At 46.1% G+C, this 22,032-nt stretch overlaps 1 protein-coding gene and 2 long non-coding RNA genes across 13 annotated transcripts in view; 1 reads left to right on the top strand and 2 right to left on the bottom strand.

The window, feature by feature from the left end:
- The window catches only part of LOC138224596 (C-type lectin domain family 12 member B-like), a 34,797-nt gene that overhangs the window by 9,424 nt on the left and 3,341 nt on the right, over positions 1-22,032 (bottom strand). The window contains exons 2-8 of one of the 11 annotated variants that reach the window (XR_011183071.1): positions 21,759-21,839; positions 20,969-21,058; positions 19,238-19,501; positions 18,500-18,648; positions 17,326-17,438; positions 16,333-16,619; positions 16,098-16,221 (exon numbers count right to left, since the gene is read on the bottom strand). Coding sequence is in view for 9 of the 11 variants with exons in the window: in XM_069182530.1 (XP_069038631.1) it covers positions 15,941-16,088; positions 17,326-17,438; positions 18,500-18,648; positions 19,238-19,501; positions 20,969-21,058; positions 21,759-21,839 (845 nt within the window). In the remaining 2 variants the exon portion in view is untranslated. The other 10 variants (XM_069182530.1, XR_011183072.1, XM_069182535.1 and 7 more) reach the window with 10 other exon arrangements.
- Positions 6,256-10,272, bottom strand: LOC138224606 (uncharacterized). The gene is made up of 4 exons (XR_011183078.1): positions 10,258-10,272; positions 10,143-10,188; positions 6,592-6,850; positions 6,256-6,449 (listed from the first exon to the last, which is right to left on the bottom strand). It is a non-coding gene; the product is annotated as an uncharacterized lncRNA (long non-coding RNA).
- Positions 10,490-13,709, top strand: LOC138224610 (uncharacterized). Its single transcript, XR_011183082.1, has 2 exons — positions 10,490-11,541; positions 12,628-13,709. It is a non-coding gene; the product is annotated as an uncharacterized lncRNA (long non-coding RNA).

Below are 22,032 nucleotides of genomic sequence, written 5' to 3'. Positions count from 1 at the left end.
AGCTGCTCTGGAGTCAGAAGAGCTTCGACTCTTAATAATACAGCTGAGTTTGGGAGGGAAGAAACCCAGCTTGGAATGTGCAGTCAAACACCTGATCACATCTCAAGGCCACCTGCACACGAGCTGCCAGTGTTAAGTGTGAGTAGCTCAACCATCAAACCCACAAATAAGATCTCATGGACTCTGTGTCAGGTGTTCCTCACCAGAGACCACTTTCTGGACTGGGAAATAAAGATCTGCCAGGACTAACTGTTTAAATTCAGTGGAATCTTCTTGTGAAGATGTCAGACATCTCTACAATATGACCTGATCGCTCACTACAATAACAGGCTATCATTCCTGCTTTTTCAGGAAATGACATCATGGAGAATTAGAGCACAGATTAGCAGAGGTGAGGGAGATCTGGACTGTTGTCCGGCCTCCTAAACTTTCATGAAAATTCAAGTTGTGAACTACTTGTAACACATACTGTCATGACATCACAGTTCATAACTAATGCTAAACAACCGAGACCCTTTACAATATCTCAGTGTTACAGTGCAGCAGACAGACAGTATCAGAGTGTTCCAGTGCAGCAGACAGACAGTTTCACAGTGTTACAGTGCAGCAGATATACAGTATCATAGTGTTACAGTGTAGTACACAGTATCACAATGTTACAGTGCAGCAGACAGACAGTATCACAGTGTTCCAGTGCAGCAGACAGTATCATAGTGTTCCAGTGTAGTACACAGTATCACAGTGTTACAGTGCAGCAGACAGTATCACAGTGTTACAGTGCAGCAGACAGACAGTATCACAGTGTTACAGTGTAGCAGACAGACAGTATCACAGTGTTCCAGTGCAGCAGACAGTATCATAGTGTTCCAGTGTAGTACACAGTATCACAGTGTTACAGTGCAGCAGACAGTATCACAGTGTTACAGTGCAGCAGACAGACAGTATCACAGTGTTCCAGTGCAGCAGACAGTATCACAGTGTTACAGCCTAGCAGACAGACAGTATCACAGTGTTCCAGAGCAGCAGACAGTATCACAGTGTAACAGTCTAGCAGACAGTATCACAGTGTAACACTCTAGCAGACAGTATCACAGTTTTACAGTCTAGCAGACAGACAGTATCACAGTGTTCCAGTGCAGCAGACAGTATCACAGTGTTACAGCCTAGCAGACAGACAGTATCACAGTGTTCCAGAGCAGCAGACAGTATCACAGTGTTACAGCCTAGCAGACAGACAGTATCACAGTGTTCCAGAGCAGCAGACAGTATCACAGTGTAACCGTCTAGCAGACAGTGTCACAGTTTTACAGTCTAGCAGACAGACAGTATCACAGTGTTACAATGCAGCAGACAGTATCAAAGTGTTACAGTGCAGCAGACAGACAGTATCACAGTGTTCCAGAGCAGCAGACAGTATCACAGTGTTACAGCCTAGCAGACAGACAGTATCACAGTGTTCCAGTGCAGCAGACAGACAGTATCACAGTGTTACATTGCAGCAGACAGACAGTATCACAGTGTTACAGTCTAGCAGACAGACAGTATCACAGTGCTCCAGTGCAGCAGACAGACAGTATCACAGTGTTAAAGTGCAGCAGACAGACAGTATCACAGTGTCTCAGTGTCAGAGGCAGCTGTGGGGGTCTGTACTCACTGTGGGGGGATCCTGGCTGTGCTGGAATAGTGGTGATGGTTCGGCTCCTCTGTCCCTGTATGTTAGTGAATTTGATGTCAGCGTAGGTCACATCTTCAGCCATGGTGTCTCACTGTCTCAGCGTCTTTAAAATGTCTCTTTCTCGTCACGCTGGACTGCCTCTCCGCACAGAGACAGAAGGAAGGGTACTGAACGAGGAAGAGTCAGAAGGAGGAGTTTTCTCAGTTCCTGTTGTTGTGACTCAATGCCCCCTTCTCATTTCAAACCTTTCTGCAGTTCTAATCCTGTAACATACAGTTGGAACATAAACTATCCTCCATTTAAGTTCCACACGTTTGATTCTACATGTTAACATAATAGATTACTTCTATTTAGACAGACCCAAGACTTTTTAAAAATCATTTGCTGCTTCTACAGTGTTTACTAATCCTATTAGTTTGGTATCATGGGCAACCTGACAAGTTTACTAACTGGACCAGAAAGTAGATCACTGACATAAATCAGGAAGACCAGCAGAAACTCCACCAGTTACATCATCCTAATAAGAGAACTGACCTCTCATCTGTGCTCTCTGTTTAATAACCAATTCTCAATCCAAACACAATCCTTTCCTGGAATTTCTAACACCTGCGAAATGAGAATGAATCTTTTATGCTGAACTTTATCAAAAGCCTTCTGAAAATCTAACCAGACCAGATCTTGTGTGAAGATCTCTAGGAAGTTGCTCAGACAAGTCCTGCCTCTTCTGAATCTGTGCTGACTGGTCCCCAGTATCTGATTTCCACACAGCTGATCATCTACTTTACAGAATAGTCTGTTAAAGTTTTTAGATCTCGATCTTCAACATCAGCTGTTCATTTTGAGAAAATGTCATCTGACAACCAGCCTCCTCCTCTCATCACTAGACAGGCTGTTCTCTGCTTTACAGACAAGTACAGTCAGTGATCTCACCTGTTGGTGAACTAACTGCATGTCTCAGGGGGGATGTAGAGTTAATCTTCTAGGGCAGCACATCTCTGATAAAACACTGCGTGTAAGAGATCACACTGAAATAAAGGTATAACAATCCAGACAGGTTCAGACAGTCAGAGGAGTCCTGTCCCATCACCAGTGACTCTGACACAGAGCACAGACAACAGGATCTTACTTCTCTTGAAATAAAACATGTTTAAAGGACACAGCCAGCAGAAAAGCACCTCATAGCCCTCAGTGACTCGAGAGTAAGTACTGCTGGTCCTGCTCACTTCCCAGTTTCTAAACAGTGTTACAACCCCAGACCTGTTTCCTGTGAAGACCCTCTGTGATCTTCTGCACAAGACAGGCTGACGTCTCAGGGACTGGCCTACCCCCCCATTGCTCTGTGAAGACTCACAAGCCAACAAACAGGATATAAATATATTAGTGACACAAAGAAGCAGACAAGTGGACAGTTGAGTAAAGCTGCCTGTCAATCTATGAGAGAGCAGCAGAATGACCCACCTGTGTGAAGCAGGGCAGACAGCACTGAGCACCTTCACTCTGGGGTTACTGATGAGCAGTGCAGTCTCAGTATTTCAGAGAAAGAGTAAGAGACAAGTCATAAACACATTGTGAGCAGAACATTCTCAACTAAAAGGAACAATGTGCAAATTAGATGCAAATTGAAAAACATTGAATGACATCTGTCCCTGGACACTGGAGCTACTGAGCTCTGTGTCACAGAGTGCTCTCTAGGCTTCTGTAGATGTGTTTTGCAATTTAAACTGAGCTTCAGCACAGTGGAGTGACACTGTTACTACTAATAACAGTCCAGTGTCCAGAGTCTGGAGGAGGGGTCAGTACTGCTCCCAGTCCAGTGTCCAGAGTCTGGAGGAGGGGTCAGTACTGCTCACAGTCCAGTGTCCAGAGTCCTGGGATGTGTTCTAAGAGAGTTGAGCACCACTGAGCAGAGCTTTCACACTGCTTACAGGATTAGTGTGCGGAGACGACTGTCTACGTCTTCTCTGATCTCTCACATGCTCTGTGTGATGTTGTGTATACTGTATTTGTACTGTTCTTGTATTTTTTGAAACTGTGTTTGTGTGTAAAATATAGCTGCTTGGATGCAAAACACATTTCTGAGACGTCGGACAACGGGGTATTGTCTGTATAATATTGTAATAAAGAATTAACTGCTGCTTAAGCGTATTTTATTGAGTCTTCTGTTTGCCCCTCAGCACAGACCTGTCCACTCCACAGCAAACAACACCAGTCCTCTGCTCTGTCAAATTACACAAAACCCTTTGTGGCAGAAAAGCAATTGTGTAGTGGAGACACAACAGTGGTAACAAATTCATGATGTGTGTTTCTCAAAAACAAACAGTGTAATGTTCCCTTTCTCAGCTGGGCCTTCAATTCTGTTTGACAGGATGGGTTTGATTGAGAGGGTCAAATTAATTTATTTTATTAATTAATTAATAAAATTTGTTTCAGGAAATTTTGATTTGTTTAAAGTAAATGTGTTTGTAGTCCTTCCATGAATTTTTCCACTAGAATAATGGGGATTTTTGACCTGGGGGTGTAATTTAGGCTCTTTTTCTTTCATGAAAGTTTTCCACTTAAACTTTGTAGAAACAAAGAAGTTATTTATTTTCCAAGGTTTACTGAAAATTAAATAATACAAGTAAAGGGCAAACAGTGAAAATACTGAACAATCTCTCACCAGAGATCATTACAATCCTGAAGACCTCAAGCCTCTTATAAACATTAAAGGAGGGAGTCGCACTGGAACATTTTGTGGACATGATAACTATGCAGTATGAACATCAGAATCATTATAAATACGTGTTTTTTTTCTATTGTACAAATTGCAATGTAAAACGTATCGCCCAAGTGAAAACACACTAGTCATTTTATTGCGGTTCGAGGTCGGAGCTGCAGAGGTTTCGTCTCCGGATTACAATCACCAAAGCCAATTACAAAAGGTATTTTACTGAATCAAACTCCCACATTCTAACTGCATGGTCGCGTTTGCGTGACGTCATAGACAGAAGCCTCACCTGCGCCAGGCGAGCCGAGTCCCACACATGCGCAGAGGAGACGCTCACCGGCCGCAGGTGAGTTCATTATCGCTGCAACTGTTTACTTTATTAGTTATCCGTGAACTAATGCATAATTCACAACGTTCTCATTTTAAGTTTTCATATTGCTTTAAGTAACACATTAAGTCCAGAATAGGTTATTTATTATAAATTTGAACATTAGGCAACATCTTGCCAGCAGCCTAATCACTCTGAAACTCACAACTAGCAGCCCACTGAAGCTAAGCGGGTGTGAGCCTGGCCAGTACCTGGATGAGAGACCACTGGGAAAAACTAGGCTGCTACTGGAAGAGGTGTGAGTGGGGCCAGCAGGGTTTGCTCACCCTGCGGTCCATGTGGGTCCTAATGCCCCAGTATAGTGACGGGGACACTATACTGTAAACGGGCGCCGTCCTTCAGATGAGACATAAAACCGAGGTCCTGACTCTCTGTGGTCATTAAAAATCCCAGGGCGTTTCTCGAAAAGAGTAGGGGTGTAACCCCCGCATCCTGGCCAAATTTCCCATTGGCCCTTACCAATCATGGCCTCCTAATAATCCCCCTCTGTGAATTGGCTACATTACTCTGCTCTCCTCCCCACCGAGAGCTGGTGTGTGGGGAGCGTTCTGGCGCACTATGGCTGCCGTCGCATCATCCAGGTGGGGCTGCACACTGGTGGTGGTGGAGGGGATCCCCATTACCTGTAAAGTGCTTTGAGTGCCCTAAATAAGTACGCTATATAAGTGTAAGCAATTATTAATTATTATTGTTAATATCTTAAGAGTGACTTCCAGGGACCTGTAATGGTTTTCTCGTTCACACATGTTGTTGGTGTCTGAGCTTGTGATCACGACCCGTTACACACGAGTAATTCAGCTAGAAATCTGAGTACAGATCTGTTTGCAGAGAAAATCTTTTACTGATATTCATCTCCTACATATCTAAAATACATTGGGGTTCAGTTTGATTTAGCTTAGAATAAAACTGATCAGTTAAAAAGAAAATCCACGATGTTTTGTGGAGAAGTGACTCTTGTGGGGATCTGATCTTCAAGTGTCCCAGAGCAAGTGTTAAACCAGGATCACCCCTTCCTCCAGCTCTCCATCGACTAGGAGAAAGAAATCTGTCTGATCCTTTACAGATTCCTGCCTCCCACACTCCCCCCGGAATTCACCTCCCCGAATTCTCTCTGTACCCCTTTCTTCATACTCCTGCTCTCCTGACCCTGAAACACAAGTTACTGAAAACAGTCAGTGGGAAACGGGTGCTAGATTATTGCAGGCTGTTCAGTGTTAAACTGCATCTTTACATTTTCCTTTGCAATTGAATTGAAAACATTTTGTCTTCTCTGCTGAACTGTAATCTAGAGCCCTAATTTCCAGCTGAAATACTGACTGACCCGCTGTCCTGGGTCTGGTCACTGCCTGACCTGTGACCAGCTGGTCAGAGAAGACTGTCTAAACAAACAAGAATGATAAATAGAAATATAAAAAGAGAGAATGAGAGTGTTAGTGATGTTAATGGTTTTATTTTCAGTTTTTCCACAATGCCACAGTAATCAAACAGTTGAACACAAGTGTAGAAGTTGTTGCTTCCAGCCTCAGAGCCTCTTCAGACTCCTGTTCTGTCTCAAGGTGTCCTGTTTCTCTGCAAGCTGATGGCCTCCCGACACACAGACACCACTCCACAGCCAGAACCAGTTTCTTGTTTCCTTCCCAGAGTGGAGTCGACACCTGCTTGTTCCATATTTGTGTTGCCTTGAGGTAAACAGAGCAGGAAAGGTCAGTGTAGTGTTCAGCTGACTCCAGCATGAAGGAATTCTGAGCCTCATCCTGTCCCAGGTATTCATCTACAGGCACAGTGGAGCCACACAGTAAAACTGCAGGATTAAAACATCACCTGGTCCCCTCGATGTTGTCAGAATCACCTCTCCCAGCAGCAGCCTTTCCAGTCTTTCCCCTGTGCTGTCTTCTCCAGGACTCGGGAATGTCCGTGCTGGGATGAGCAAGGAAAGGAAGAGGCAGACTGTGTGCCTGCTCACGGAGAAGAGGAGCAGACTCTGGCTGGACAGGGAGGGAGGTAAGAGCGCCTGTGTCTGGGAGCTCAGGGTGACAGCAGTGCAGGAGGGAAGGTGAACATCCTGACAGGAGGACAGGAGCTGACAGAGAGGGGCAAGAGGGGCTGAGAGCTGGAGAAGATCCCAGCAGGGCAATAACAACACATTGACAATAATACAGAATCTACCCCTCTCTCCACTAGAGTATTGATTCAGTCAGCTCACACTGAGTGAGAACACTGGCCACAGCAGAATTAAAGACCAACTGAAATCTAGAAATCTGTTCAAGACAGACGAGTTACAGACAGGCAGAGGATCAGAAACTGTAAAAGAACAGACAGCAGAAGCATGATTAACAGAAATGAGTTTTTGATAAAGTAAGAAAAGCATTAAAGAGAATTACAGGAAATAGAGTAACAGGAGGAAAAGCTGTTTCTTATTGCTGAACATCCGTTAATTAAAGCATCATCTGTTTTGTCCCCAAAACACTATTATATGAAAAACTATACAATTATATAGATGCTCTCTGGATCTTTTCACTTCTTTTAAACAATTGAGATCAGTAGTAAAAGAAACGTATTCCTTTGTATTTTTGATTGTAACAGACAAGATCGTTATGTCATGTGTTGAAAATATAGTGTATATCTCTGATCATCACAGGAGTACTGAGTGTCTTCAGCTCCTCCTCTGAGCTGGGATGTTGATCACATGTAGAAGAGTGAGGAGTGGGGTTAGTAGTGGGGTTAGGGAGTGGACATGCCATCAGCATCTGAACTCAGAGGAGGAGCTGAAGACACTCAGGATTCCTGTGATGGACAGAGATCACTGTGAATTATCAATTTATTTGAAATTCAGATTCAGATTTAGGAACCATATGTTAATAAGTTTTATTAATTTCAACATCCGTCAGTAAATGAGCTCACTGTACTCAGTATCATCAATGAAGATGAGGTATCGCCTGTTCTTGAGATGCTTTTACTTTGTATAATGCTAAAGCAGTGGCTTTGAGTTGGATTGAGATCTGCAGACACACTTGCCCAGTTTCTGTTTTCTCCTGATGAGCTCTTTGGTTGCACTGACTGGATGCTTTGGGTCATTGTCATGCTGCATGGTGCAGCACTGTCCAATAAGTATGGAAGCCTTTTCTGCTGCATCAGAGCCCCTGTTTCTGTAAACTTCAGAAATCACTCTGCTGCTGCCATCATTAGCTACATCCTCAATGAAGATGAGTGACCCAGTCTGAGACATTCCTGCATCCCCAGGCCATGACATTACCTCCACCAGGCTTCAGCATGCGCTCAGAGGACAGAGATGACAGGTTCAGGTGTGGAGAAAGAAAGGAGCTGCAGATGCTCCAGAGAACAGCACCTCCTGTGAGAGTCATGGCCTGGCCTGGGGAGATCAGGAGGAGACTCCTTCACCTGTCTGTCTCCAGCAGCACTAGTGTACTGGGTCACTGAAGCTCAAACCTGAAGGCTGTGGACTCAGAGCTGAGAGCTCCAGCAACACCTCAATGTCCTCTGCGCTCAGATGGAGATCACATGTACAGGAGTAGGATTAGAGGTGGTGTTAGTTAGGGACCATACATGTCATCTACATCTCAGCTCAGAGGACACACATCAAATATTCAGGTGTTGTAGATTTGAGTCAGTTTATAATGCAACCAAGGAGGTAATCAGGAGAATAACTGTAGAAACACCTTAACTTGTTGGGTCTAATGCCTAGATTTCAACCCTATTGACAGAAGGATAAACAATTGAAGTATGATCGCCTGAAGACTAAATAAGAACTTGGTGGCAACAGCAAAGCATCTCAGATGATTACAGAGGGCAGTGAGCTCAATGGGTCTCAGACCTCAGGCAGTTACTGTCTCAGAGGGATATACAAGCACATCCTCTTCTACACTCTGAAATGTATTTAAAGTGAATGTGTCCCAGTAACATCAAAATAGAAAGCTGAACATTTGTTATTCCAATATGATCAAATGTACACAGAATTACCACAGAATAAAACCAGGATAATATTTCTGTTCTGATCACAAGAACAAATTGCTTGACTGTAAAGTTGACTCCTTGCAGTACTGATGGAGGACACTGTACCTTTCCAATGAAAACCTGCATTTTCAAGTGTCCCACAGTATCAATACACCTTGACAGGAGGGGCTGACTGAAAGGCCAGTGACATGAATTAATGTGCTTTGTTCATATTCTGGGCTGTTAAAATTATTCTGCAAACCATGAAAAAGATCTGAGTGTCTTCATGTGTGAGACAACAGCTACAATTGTCCTTAACACTGTCACTGCAGAGTCCTGATATCTGAATCATGTTCACATACTAACTGCAGGATTCAGACTCACTCCACATCATCAGAAACCATGTCCTTCCCCTGAGACAGTCGAGTTCACCCCAACACAAGCGCAGGAGAGCTGCTGTGTGGTTTGGATGCTGTCAGAAAGCAGGTGAGGGGCAGGAACCATTAACATTCTTGACAGTATGAGGTTTATTGACTGTTTGGGCTTGACATGGTGAGGTAATGGGTTACACAGGTGTAGAAGTGATTGCTTTCAGTCTCAGAGCCTCTTCAGACTCCAGTTCTGTCTCCAGGTGTCCTGTTTCTGTGCAGCCTGATGGCCTCCCGACACACAGACACCACTCCACAGCCAGAACCAGTTTCCTGTTTCCTTTCCAGAGTGGAGTCAACACCTGCTTGTTCCCTATTTGTGTTCCCTGTGAGCAGTGTTGCCTTGAGGTGAATAAAGAGCATGAGTGGGCAGTGTAGTGTCAGTGTGGGAGCCCATCCTGTCTCAGGGTATTGCAGTGTGAAGGTGGGACCTTGATACTGGAATCAGAGCTACTTGCAGCCTCTCCAGTCCACTGCATTACAGTGTAGCTGCACCCAGTGCTGTTGAATTGATAATTAGCAGGATCAGCAGTAATTAAGCAGCGGGTTGAGTCAGATTACTGCAGTGGAGTGCACTGGAAGGGCTGCAAGCTGAGTAGCTCAGACTAAAACCTGTTTTTAACCTCAGATGAGATTTAATTTTTTGTTTAACTGTCCCTGTTAGGGGATTTTTGGTCTCTCGTGTCCCTGTTTGAAAACGCGCTGTTTAGCAGCAGAGACGAGCAGCTCCGGGATCCGCCGCCCCTATTGGCCGAGTCTGAATGAGAAGGCAGGTGCGGTCCGTCTGCAATTAGACTTCAATCCGCGGCTGTTTAGCGGTTCCGACGCCCGAGTCGCTTCTATTCCTTTAAATAGCGAGTTTGCAAACAAAGAAAGTTTCTCAAATTTACTGTTTAGCTACAGCGGGATCCTGGACGACGGCTGTCGGCTTTTCTCGGTCCGAGTGGAAAATATCGTATGGGGCTTGAAAAGTAAATTAATTTCGAAACTTACTTTTGGCGGAGCTGCCGGACGGGCTGTAGGACTTGTGGCTTCGACTCTGCGGAGAAACATGGTATTAAAATCGTGCTTCAGCTTCTTTAAACTGCTTGTTGTATGTTGTTTTTACCTGCACAAAACGCTTTTTCTCGTTTGTATTCCACGCTTCTGCAGGATCCTGGCGCGGCTCTGGGCTTTAAACGACGGCTGTCGGGTCCTTCTCGGCGTGGAGACCTGAGCGCAGACCCACCCGTGTACCGAGTGACCGGAGCTCCGCGGCGGATTCACAGGCGAGTCCGAGTCTCTTCTTCCTAGAGGCCGAGAGAGACCCGGTCAGGAAAGCGCAGCTTCAAGACCCGTTTAGGACTGAAAACCACTTTCATAGGGGCTTCGTCTCTTACCGGTATCGACTCACTGTGCAGCTGCAGGTCCGGCTGGGTTTTCTTTCTCCGGAGCCGGTTTGCATGAAGACGCGCCGACCGCTCGGTTTACCTTGAACTGGGGAAACTGGTAACTCGAGTTACCGGTAACTGACCGCAGGAAACTGGAGCCCAGCCGTGTGAGACCCGGTGTGAAAACCGAAACCCCCGGTGTGAGGAGAGAGAGAAACCGCTTACCTTGCTCTCCAAACGCCTCTGTCCTGCTGTAAAGGTTAAAGCGAGAGAGTTAAAAATGTATGCTTATTTGCTGTAATAAACTGCTGTGAGTGTTAATTGGTTAATTGATTATTCTGGGGTGTGGAAGGGTGGGGTACAGGGGTGTAGAGAGTCGTGAATCAGGTCCCCCTGTGAGCAGCCACACCAAGCGGCTCGCAGCGCTACAGCCTCCGGGCACCGGGCTGTCGTGGTCGGGGAGTCGGAAGCCGCTGGTCTGCGGCCTAGACTGCAGCCTCATCCCCGGCCTCGATTAGAGCCCCGCCGCCCGAGGACACTCGCAGCCCGGCAGGTGAAGGATGACGCTCCGCGCTGCAGAGGGAACGCGTCCCGTCACCATGGTGACTGAGACAAGGGCTCATATCAGCTGAGCCAGGCGGGTCTCGAACCCGGGGCTCCGGGGTTCAGCTGAGTGAGCTATACTTCCTGCCAAATCTGGAATAACTCTGCGGTCATACTTATCTGGCAAACTTCTGATAGATGAAAGAAATCCCCAAAATAAAAATGTATCCCTCATATTCTTGCAATTCTAGAAGTAGTGTCTCCGCTGATCTACTATATTTTGGGTTTTTTTTAAGTATGCGTTCAACCCAGACCTTCACTGATCGTAGGCTCGGGGATTTGAACCCGGACTCTCAGACCAACGTGCTACACGACGAACCACAGCGCCGCCAAATATAAAAGCTTTAAAGCTGTAATAAAGACAGAGCAGAAGCACAGCTGGACTGCAGGAGCCACTGCACACCTGCAGCTCAGATGAAGTGAATTGATGATGTTTGTGAAGATGGAGGAGAGTTGGAGCTGCTCTGGAGCTGCTGTGATCCTGCACAGTGTTCAGAGGGGCTGTCAGTCCTGCCTGTTGCACAGGACTCTGCTTCACTGTGAAAGGTGTTGCAGTGAGTCAGTGTGACTCCATCTGTGTGTATTGAGCAGCTCTAGTTTGACAGTATGATGGAATGAGACTTGAATTATAAATGTGGACAATCGGGCTTCACCTTTCCACTGTTCTCCATGAGAATCTCACCCCTCACAAGGCACAGAGCTCATGTCAGAAGTTCCCCCAAAACTTTGATATAATCACTAGCAGAGAGCTCTCTCATCACCACGAAGACCACAGTTTCCTTCACAGACACTGGAAATAAAACCCAAGAGCATGGAAGAGGTGTTCACAACCTGATTTTAATTAACAAAAATAAGATAAAAACAAGTGACTTAGTTTGCTCAGGAGTGTTTTATTATGTTATAACAGTACATCAGTGTAGTGAATTATCAGAATGAAGGAGTGAAGGAACAGTCAGCTGATATGGGTGTCCATGCCTGAGACTGGTACAGATTCTCCAGAGGCCGTCCCTGAGAAAATACCCACAGCAGTGTAGGAGTAGCTCAGACAGAGGGACCAAGAGCACAGCACAGTTTACTACAACAGTGATCATCTCATTTCAACACAACTGACAACACTATTCCACATCACGATAGCAGTTATAAGATTGAACAGAGAGAGACAATACAAACAACACACAGCAAACTGAAGAGATCCAGCAGAGACTGGTGTAAGATCTGTACAGGTATATGTATAAAGCAACATATATTTAACAGATATTCAAAACATTGTCTCTGTCTATGAATATTCAATAACACTGCTGGAAAAATTAACATTTAAATGTTTTGGGAATTATGAATATTCAATGACGTTTCTGGGAACATTAACATGTAAATTATGATGTTCAGGCAATTCTTTTTAAATTAAGATTAAACTACAATCTGTATTCTCTCAATATCTTTTCTATGGCTTCCAAAAATACATTTTAATAATGTAACAACTAACATGTAATCTGTCTGTATTCTAGATCTCTCATGGACACAGTATAGAGCTACAGAGGAGAGAGACTGGAGCTAAACCAGCTGGTTACTGGTTTAACTGGACCAAACAAACACCTTTTCCCAGCTCTTCATCTGCTGCTGATATAAAACATCTGGATCATCTGCAGCCACACTGACCCCTCCAGGACCAGGACTGGACAGCCCTGCTGCAGACACACACTGACCCCTCCAGGACCAGGACTGGACAGCCCTGCTGCAGACACACTGACCCCTCCAGGACCAGGAGTGGACAGCCCTGCTGCAGACACACACTGACCCCTCCAGGACCAGGGCTGGACAGCCCTGCTGCAGACACACACTGACCTCTCCAGGACCAGGACTGGACAGCCCTGCTGCAGACACACACTGACCCCTCCAGGACCAGGACTGGACAGCCCTGCTGCAGACGCACACTGACCCCTCCAGGACCAGGGCTGGACAGCCCTGCTGCAGACGCACACTGACCTCTCCAGGACCAGGACTGGACAGCCCTGCTGCAGACACACACTGACCCCTCCAGGACCAGGACTGGACAGCCCTGCTGCAGACGCACACTGACCCCTCCAGGACCAGGACTGGACAGCCCTGCTGCAGACGCACACTGACCCCTCCAGGACTGGACACCTCTTACTTATTTTATTGTCCCAGAGGGGAAAATGTTTATGTAGGCAGGTAAAAGACACAATACACAATACACAACACATTTAACACAACAAGAGCCTATTGATAAAATGTACGATGAGAATAAATATCTAAAGTAAAATCTACCCTCAGTTCTCACAGCTTCTGTTAAAGACGAGCTCTTGTCCTGCCTACCTCCTTCCTCAGGGCTGTGGAGTGGACAGTGGACTGTCCAGCTGGTCCTCATGTTCCTCACAGCTCAGGGACTCAGCCTTTGGAAAGGTCTGAGCTTCAGTCTTGTTTCTCCAGTAACAGTTAGAAGACGCGCTCTGACACACGAGGGTCTCGACATCATCGACTTCATCATCATCATCATCATCATCTGTACAAAGGTTCACGATCACTGAGGCTCAATGTGTCTGAAGCAGAAATAAAGTTTCCACAGCAACTCGTGTAATGTAGCGCCGTGATTTCATGTGTTCAGACGAACAAAATACGAGACAAACAGCAACAGTTTACAGCTACAGCACTAAAAGCCGCCTCGAATTTTTCACAAAGAAAGGAAACAATGATTAAATATCTCTTTTTGCTCAATAATAACTCCTTCGTGTTTCTTAAACGCAGATAAACAGCAACACATTTAAAATTCCCGCCCGATCTGATTGGCTATCTTCTCATTCATCAAAAGAGAGTTCAGACCCCAGTCACATGACCCGGGTGTTTAATACACACCAGACCCTCACTACTCACTGTAAACCAGCCCTCCATAGACTCGTGTATCACCACCGCCGCCGGCGGACAGTTATCGGAATCGACACCCCCTGCTGTAGCCCGATCAATAGGCTTCATTTTATTGTTATTTTATTTCGAATTCACTGACACTGCGGGCTTTCTTACGTTTTCACTTTAATATCCAAAAACATTACTGAAGTCCACATATTCAAACGTAAATTGTATTTTTGAAGGACGAGTCACAATAATGACAATTTTGACTCCTAAAAAGGTTAATAACAGCTTTATTATAGAATTAACCAAACAATTTAAGACCGTTTAAAATAAATCCTGTCCTGTCCAGTGCCCCTGGAGAAGGAGAGGAAGGACTGTCTGCAGAGGCCAGAGCTGTCAGCCCAGCAGAGGGCATCCCAGAGGCTTCTCCTGGCCAAGCAGAGGGGGCTCAGCCTCCCCAGGGAAGAGCCGCTGGCTGGGTCTCTAGAGGGAGGAGGAGCTGTTGACCTTCCTGCTGCTTCTCCACTCGTCCCCAGGGCAGCTGTCCTGTTAGTATCCAGCAGCACCAGTGCTGCTCCTGAGCCCCTCATTCTGCCTCTCTGGCTGTTCCTGAACACTCCCTGTGTGGCTGTTTGCTGACAATGATGCCTGTGGAGCTTTAAACTAAACTGCCCTGTGTCCCTGCCTGCTTCAGCTCATACTCCCCATTCCCATCAGCAGGGCTGCCTCTCAGTGTCACTGTGTTCATTCTGACTTCCCACTGCTTCACTGACTGGGTTTCTCCTGGGCCAGTCTGGCCTGGACCTGTGTCTTCTATCCCTTTACACCCTGTGATCTCTGGCTCAAGACTGTCAGGCCTGGGGGCTGGGGGGCCGATTCTCATCAGCAGGGAAAGAGCCCATCAGCCCCAGAGACACAGGAGCCCCTGAGACAGAACAGAGTCTGAGAGCAACAACCTCTACTGCTGTGTGAACTGAGTGATGAAAATAAACTCCAGAATGATCACTGCCACTATCCAGACTTGTCTGTCATTATTCACTTCTCATTTGTTTCTATAGTTTTTCTCTAACCAGCTGTCCACAGGTCCTGCACTGACCAGACAGCAGGTCAGTCAGTATGTCAGCTGGAGCCTCAGTGCACGCTGGGACTACAGGTCACTATTCAGCACAGAAGAAAAGGCAACAATTCAACTGAAAGATGCAGTTTAGGTTCTGTGTTCCACAAGGCTGGTTATGAACATTAGTAATATCTCAACTCTCCTTTCAGTCTGGTAACCTGAATCCTGTGTGGGAGGAGGCTGGACCCTGCTGGTCCCCTGTGTGTGAGGAGAGTGTCCATGTCCCCCTGTGACCTGAAACACTGCCCAGGCTGTAGAGCTCCACTCCGGCTCTGTGCAAGGGGCTGAGTCCTGTCTTTCATCTGAACCTGGCTGGACAGACGAGTCCCACACTAGTGCTGGACACAGCTCTGTGAAACTCCCATGCTGAAGATGACCAAACTCCCTTTCTCCATTAATACTGACTGAACTGATCCTCACTCCATTAATACTGACTGAACTGATCCTCACTCCATTAATACTGACAGTCCAGAGGAGACAACAGACACACAGAGTCCCACTGGACACAGCAAGACACAGCCCAGACATCTTCACACAGGCTGGATTGTCTCAAATACAAAATATTAACAATATAATCTGTAAGATACACAACAGAAATTTTACCTTTGAGAAACAAGCATTGACAAAAATAATTTAAAAATACAAAAATGCAACATATTTCAAAAAGTTGGAATAAAATCCCCATGTTGCTGTCTGTCTGTGTCCCCAGCCTGGAGGGCAGAAGGAGAGACAGAGTGAGGACCAGTGGAGAGACAAGAGACCAGGATAGTCTCCAGGAATCAGCAGAGGAGTCCCAGCAGACACACTGTCTCTCTCTCTCAGGTCTCTCCTCCTCCTCAGGACAGAGAGGGGGGCTGCCAGACTCTCACAACATCCCCCTCACAGATCCAGCGGAGAGTCTCTTTACAGTTTTGTGGATAAACAGTTTTCCAAACCGGACTCCAATATCCACAGTACCCATAATAACTCGTACCAGCTGTGACCCTGTGAGAGAGAAGGAGATCAGAGTCACTGAGCCAGTCTGCTCACCTCAACACACCAGCACCTCTCTCTCCAGCTCCCTCTGCTGTCTCAGAGAAGACCTCCTGTGAAAACTGTCCTGTTATTCCTCACATTGCTGTTGACACATAGGAGCTCATGTTAACTTTTCTCTTTGATCAATAAGATTTACTCAGCAAGTTACAGTTTCTTACAAGTTAGATCATATTTACTTGTCTGTTTGACTTACTTCCTGCCACACAGTTAGAGACTCTGAAAACACAGTCAGTGGACCTGAGACACAACACAGTCAGAGCAGTGATTCCTCCACAGTACCAATAAAACACCAGCAGTGCAGTACAGGTCAGTGGGACTGATCACTGCAGGGGCTCAGTTTGTTCTCATTCTGAGCACTTTAGAGCTGCTTCTTCCTTCAGGCCCCCTGAATTACTCACTGACTGTGGGAGATTCTGCTCCTGAATAAAAAGTCCCTTTGCTTTGTGAATTAGGATTGTCAACCTGTTTCAGACCATCTGTCTGTAGGGAAAACAGAGTGAATTTCACTACTCAGAGAAGAGACTCAGAGCTGCAGACAGACAGGCTGTGTGTGAGAAGAGAGCAGTCAGACAGTATCTGACTTCAGTGGAGACATGATCTTAAACTTGTGATGTTGTGAGACGTGTGCCTGAGGTTTCTCTCTCATGTCTCCTGCAGGAGTGTATGTGAATCACAGGTGAGTCCAGGCTGTTATGTCTCTGAGATTATTTCCAGAAGACAAAGTGCTGGAGAGTCTCTCGATGGGGTTGAAGTGACACAGCTGGGAGGAGCTACAGCTGTGATGTTCAGGAGACTCTTGTCTGCAGAGACCTGGACTGAAACGTGTGGCTGAAGTCCAGTCCTCCTGCATGACAACACTGAGAGACGATTTCTGACATGCAATGTTCTCGCTTTTCCTAAAAATTGCATTTTTTTACTCTTATTGTGAAATACACTGGGGTCTGTAATCTGTTTTAATGGCATTAATTGGAACTTCATCATCTCTGGCTGTGTATTCCGACTCAGTGCTGTGGATTAACGTTCTGTAAGAATCCACATTCTATTTTTCCAGTATCTAAACCATGTTTCATCGTTAATAGTGACCCAGTGACACCTTTGAAACTGCTTATGTACCATCTAGTATCAAGTGGGCTTGACAAACACACAACACAAGACACAACACAACACACAACCAACTTACACTTACACTTCCTTGTCCAGGACTGTTCCGTCAACCCATCTCCACTGAGATTCCCAGGCCTTCCAGCTCAGACCAATCCAGTAGTAACTGTTGTCCTTTACTAGACTTCCCAGGAACTCCTGCAGAGACACACAGAGCAGGTCAGCTCACCCTGGACACCAGCACTAGTCCAGCTGGACTCCAGGTCAGCTCACCCTGGACACCAGCACCAGTCCAGCTACCTGAACACCTGAACCTGAACACATCTTTCTACTCTTCACAAAAGAGAACAGACTCACAGTGAACACATACAGAGTGACCTCAGCTCACATATCCAGCCTCATTAGCTGGATTCAGAGACAATCAGAACGTGTGTTTCCCATCATCACTGAGAGTCAAGACCAGGTTAGAGGTCTTTACTAGAGACCTTTCATTTCTACTGTTCCAGACAGTAACCATCAAGGGCAGTTTGGGATGTATAAACATCTCTTCATTACAGTACCTCAGCCATTTCTTGATTAATAATTCAACTCCATCAGTTCCTCTTCTAACCAGATATTTTCTATATCTGTGTCTGACTGGGTTTCCTTGAAAACGTGCAGCTCTGAGCAGGAAACAGCTGCTTTTCCAGAGTTAAACTTGTCTGGGTAGCTGGTTCCACACTGTCACAGCCCTTCATGCCAGAGAGAGCAGCAGGAAAGGAGGTTGTGGGTCTGGTGTTAGCTGGGCAGTGTGTCTCCTGGGACAGGGCTGGTCTGAGATCAGAAACTGTATCTGAGCACACAGTGGGCATGATCTCACTGTGCCTGGTGTTGGGCAGCACTGCCTGTGAGCTGTAGAGCAGAGATCCATCCCCACACTCTCATCTCTCACACTGCTGCTCACTCTGCTCTGTTCACACACAGGCTGTACAGGGGAAATAGTCACTGCTTTTCAGACTCTGGAAGTGGAAACACAGATTAACCTCTTTTTTGAGGGGGTGATGGGGAAAATGTTTTGGGGGATTGGTACAGTCGTAGGTGCTGCAGTGGTCAGCAGTGTGGCCCTGGGTTCAGTTCAGTATATTTTTGGAGGATTAAAAACCTATTTAGAACATTAAAACTCTCCTTGTATTTTTGGAATGGCTTTTCAGTGGAGTGTTTTCAGAATGTAAACTAAACTCTCTCCCTCAGTGAGACTGTGGTGAATCTCTTGTTCTCACCAGTTCCTTTTTGTCATTAATCACCAGCAGCTCAGCTCCCACTGACCAACAGAACTGATTTGCAGACACCCAGGATCTCTGGTCTGTAGAAACGTAGTAACATCTTCCACTGTCTCCCTCCTTCCATCCCTCTGGACAGCACTGCTGCTCTGTACAGACAGACACACAGGAATCACCTGGATTAATACTGACTGAGCCTCAGGACTCTCCTCTGTACAGACAGACACACAGGAATCACCTGGATTAATACTGACTGAGCCTCAGGGATTCCTCAGGACTCTCCTCTGTACAGACTCTCTCAGTCCAGTTCAGTGACACTGAACCACTGAGCTCCTGTACTGTTTCTCCTGGAGTCCTGCAGCACTGAGTCTCACACTGACAGACGGGTCAGTAGTGAGTCTCCACCTGATTGTCACTGACTGTGTAGAGAACAGCCCTGAGGCTCTTATCCTCATGTCTGAGAGTCTGTCTGTCTTCTCAAACACGTCTCTTACCAACAGCAGCAGCTCCAGCTCCAGACCAACCTGAAGACCAGCTCTGTCCAAGAAACAGGTCTTCTCTCTCCTCTCTGCTGCTGTTTCACCCTGCAGACCTGTCACTCCTACACACACTCAACGCTCACTCCTACACACACACTTCACTCTCACTCCCACACTCACTCAACTCTCACTCCTACATTCACAGTCAACTCTCACTCCCACACACACACTCAACTCTCACTCCCACACACACACTTACTTCTCTTCCCAGTAGAGGGCTCCAAACAGAACGTCTCCAGCTGTTTCCTGTATCTGTCAGCTTCAATCCTGTGCCTCTCAGATTCACTCTTGTATCTCTCAGCTTCACTCCTGTATCTCTCAGCATCACTCCTGTATCTCTCAGCATCACTCCTGTATCTCTCAGCTTCACTCCAGTTTGTCTCAGATTTATTCTGGTTTCCCTCCAGCTCCTCCTTCTTCTTCTCCAGTTTTCTCTCCCAGTCTGAGCTGTTCTGTTTCCACACTGCAGGTCACAGCCCCAGAACACACAACATCATTTAATCAACCAGATTCATCTGTCTGCCTGTCATCTGTATATCAGCTGTCCGTCTCTGTCTGCCTGATCCATCAATCACAGGAATGATCCACTTCAGTAGTATTATCATCTCCTGGTCTGTGCATCTCTGATCTTAATTATTTAATTAAACTAATGATTTACAATTAATATCATGAGTATTTCAGTGCTAGTTGAGAAAGGGTGTGTGTCTGGATGAGGACAGATAAGAGCACAGCGATCCACACAGGAAGCAGGAGCTACAGCAGACAGCTCTCCTGGGGGACTGGGAGCTGCAGGAAGCTCCGCCTGAGAGGACCTGTGTGTTCCTGCAGAGTCTTCTGTCCTCATCCAGACAGCCTGGGCACAGCCTGCTGGGATGTGTACAGAGAGTGGGGCCGGAAACCAGGGAGGTTGTGATGAGGGTTTACAGCTCACTGGTGAACCCCCTGTAGGACACTGTGCTCAGCTCTGGTCAGCACACTGGTGAACCCCCTGTAGGACACTGTGCTCAGCTCTGGTCAGCACACTGCTGGAAGGACACAACAGCCTCAGCAGGAGTTCAAGGAAGAGGAGAGAGATTGATTCCTGCTCTCAGGTGTTGCTCTGTGCAGAGAGGACTCTCCAGAGCCCTGAGACCTGCTGGTAATTCAAGATCATGAACACAGATTGAACACGTGAACAATTTAAATTAAATCATTATATTGAATATAGAATTGTAACTCTCTGTAAACATTATTTTAATTATACTGAATTATATGACATCATTTCTAAATGAGGACATTCCCAACACACTAGGCTCTGTAATTACATACATACTGTAGAAAGATCAGTTAAAATCCTGTTCGTACATATATTCTCACTCTCATTAATAATACTATATGTATCTCAACCTTTTCTGTGTGTTTATAGTGTGTTTGTACCTCTATTCTCTATAATCATGAGTCTTGTTCACTGCTATTTTCTGTTTTAGCTTGTGAAGACAAAACCACAACCTTCCCCACAGAGAGGCTCTGAATGACCAGAGGAACATCACCATTGCAACAGGGCTCAAATACAGAAAGACCTCAACACTTCACACTGCTACAGCCCTTCAGGAAACACAACTGTGGTGTTAAAAATACTTTGAGAAATTAAACACTTCACTGGCTTTGTGCAATTAGGACTTTCAGGTCATGTGACTTGTAGTCTCTCCCTGTCTCAGGCAGTAAGAGAGCAGCTTGAGCCCAGCAGCTCACAGCCTGGAGCCACAGTCCTGAACAGCAGATATCCAGAGGCTGATCAGAGCCCAGAATATCTGGTATTGCTTCACACACACATATAAAAGAGAAGGGTGACTGTGTGTAATTCAGACATCAAAGCCATTTGATCACTGTAAGATTAGACACAGATTCACACAGGTCCATATGAAATGACAGGAGCGACTATCAGACTTACAGACTGTCCCCAGGGCAATGACTGTGACCAGTAAGACACACACTGTGACTCCCAGGCTGATGGACACACAGCTCCTACTCCTGGACTGTCCTGGCCAGGGAGAGAGGGAGACAGGTGAATTCTCCCCACAGACTGGACACAGCAGGACTCTGAGTGGCCGGGGAAGTGGAGCTCAAGCAGACACCCTGACTGGAGCTGCAGGGTGTCACTGGGACTGACTGTGGAAGAGGGGTGTGAGCAGCTGAAGGCTCAGAGTGAGACACTTCAGGAGGGGGGCTGACAGAGGCGTCTCCTCACACCAGAGCTGTGAAGAGGTCATGTGACTGACCACTGAGGAGTGAAAATACACCGTGGTCAGAGCGAAGACCCGCTGGTGCAGACTGACTGAGAGAGATCACAAACAGAGTCAGATAGAAACAGCCAAGGAGACCAGGAAACACAAAGAATAAAATGTCAGACATGAACAGATCAGATATAAAGGTAAAATAGTGCAGCAGAGCAGACACACACTGTGTCAGTATGCAGGTGTGTTGACCTTTCACTGCGTCAGTTAGCTGATCAGGTCTTTCATTCTGTCTTGTTGTGTATCAGTGAGTCACTATCAGAGTCACAGACAGACGACAGTAAGTCAGAGTTTATCAGTGTGTTACAGAACCAGTGTATCAGAGTATAACTGTGTGAGTGTAACAGTGTATCAGAGTGCTACTGTGTTTGTGTTAGTGTCTCAGTATGTCAGTATGTCAGTGTCTCTCAGTGTCTCAGTATCTCAGTGTATCAGCTCTGTACTCACTGGTCTGCTCCCCCCTGGTGTGTTCTCTCTCTGGTGTGTTCACAGTGTGTTCAGAGTCACAATCTGTTGGACAGAAGTTTTCTTCAAACGAGAGAAAGAAACAGGCAGTGAAAAAGTCAAGGAAGCCATTAAAAATAAAAAACATGGATGAACAAATGATTTAAAATAAACCAGTAAACCAGTTACACACTGTCACTATCAGCTTCTCTTGTTGTCACTTAGTCGATCAGTGAACCACTGTCACAGTAACAGAATATCAGTGTGTTACTGTACC

Source organism: Lepisosteus oculatus, chromosome 23 (genome assembly GCF_040954835.1).
Source record: "Lepisosteus oculatus isolate fLepOcu1 chromosome 23, fLepOcu1.hap2, whole genome shotgun sequence".
In the NCBI taxonomy this organism is placed as follows: Eukaryota; Metazoa; Chordata; class Actinopteri; order Semionotiformes; family Lepisosteidae; genus Lepisosteus; species Lepisosteus oculatus.
Note: the sequence above shows the minus strand (reverse complement) of the source record. Positions and strands in the feature narration are given on the sequence as shown.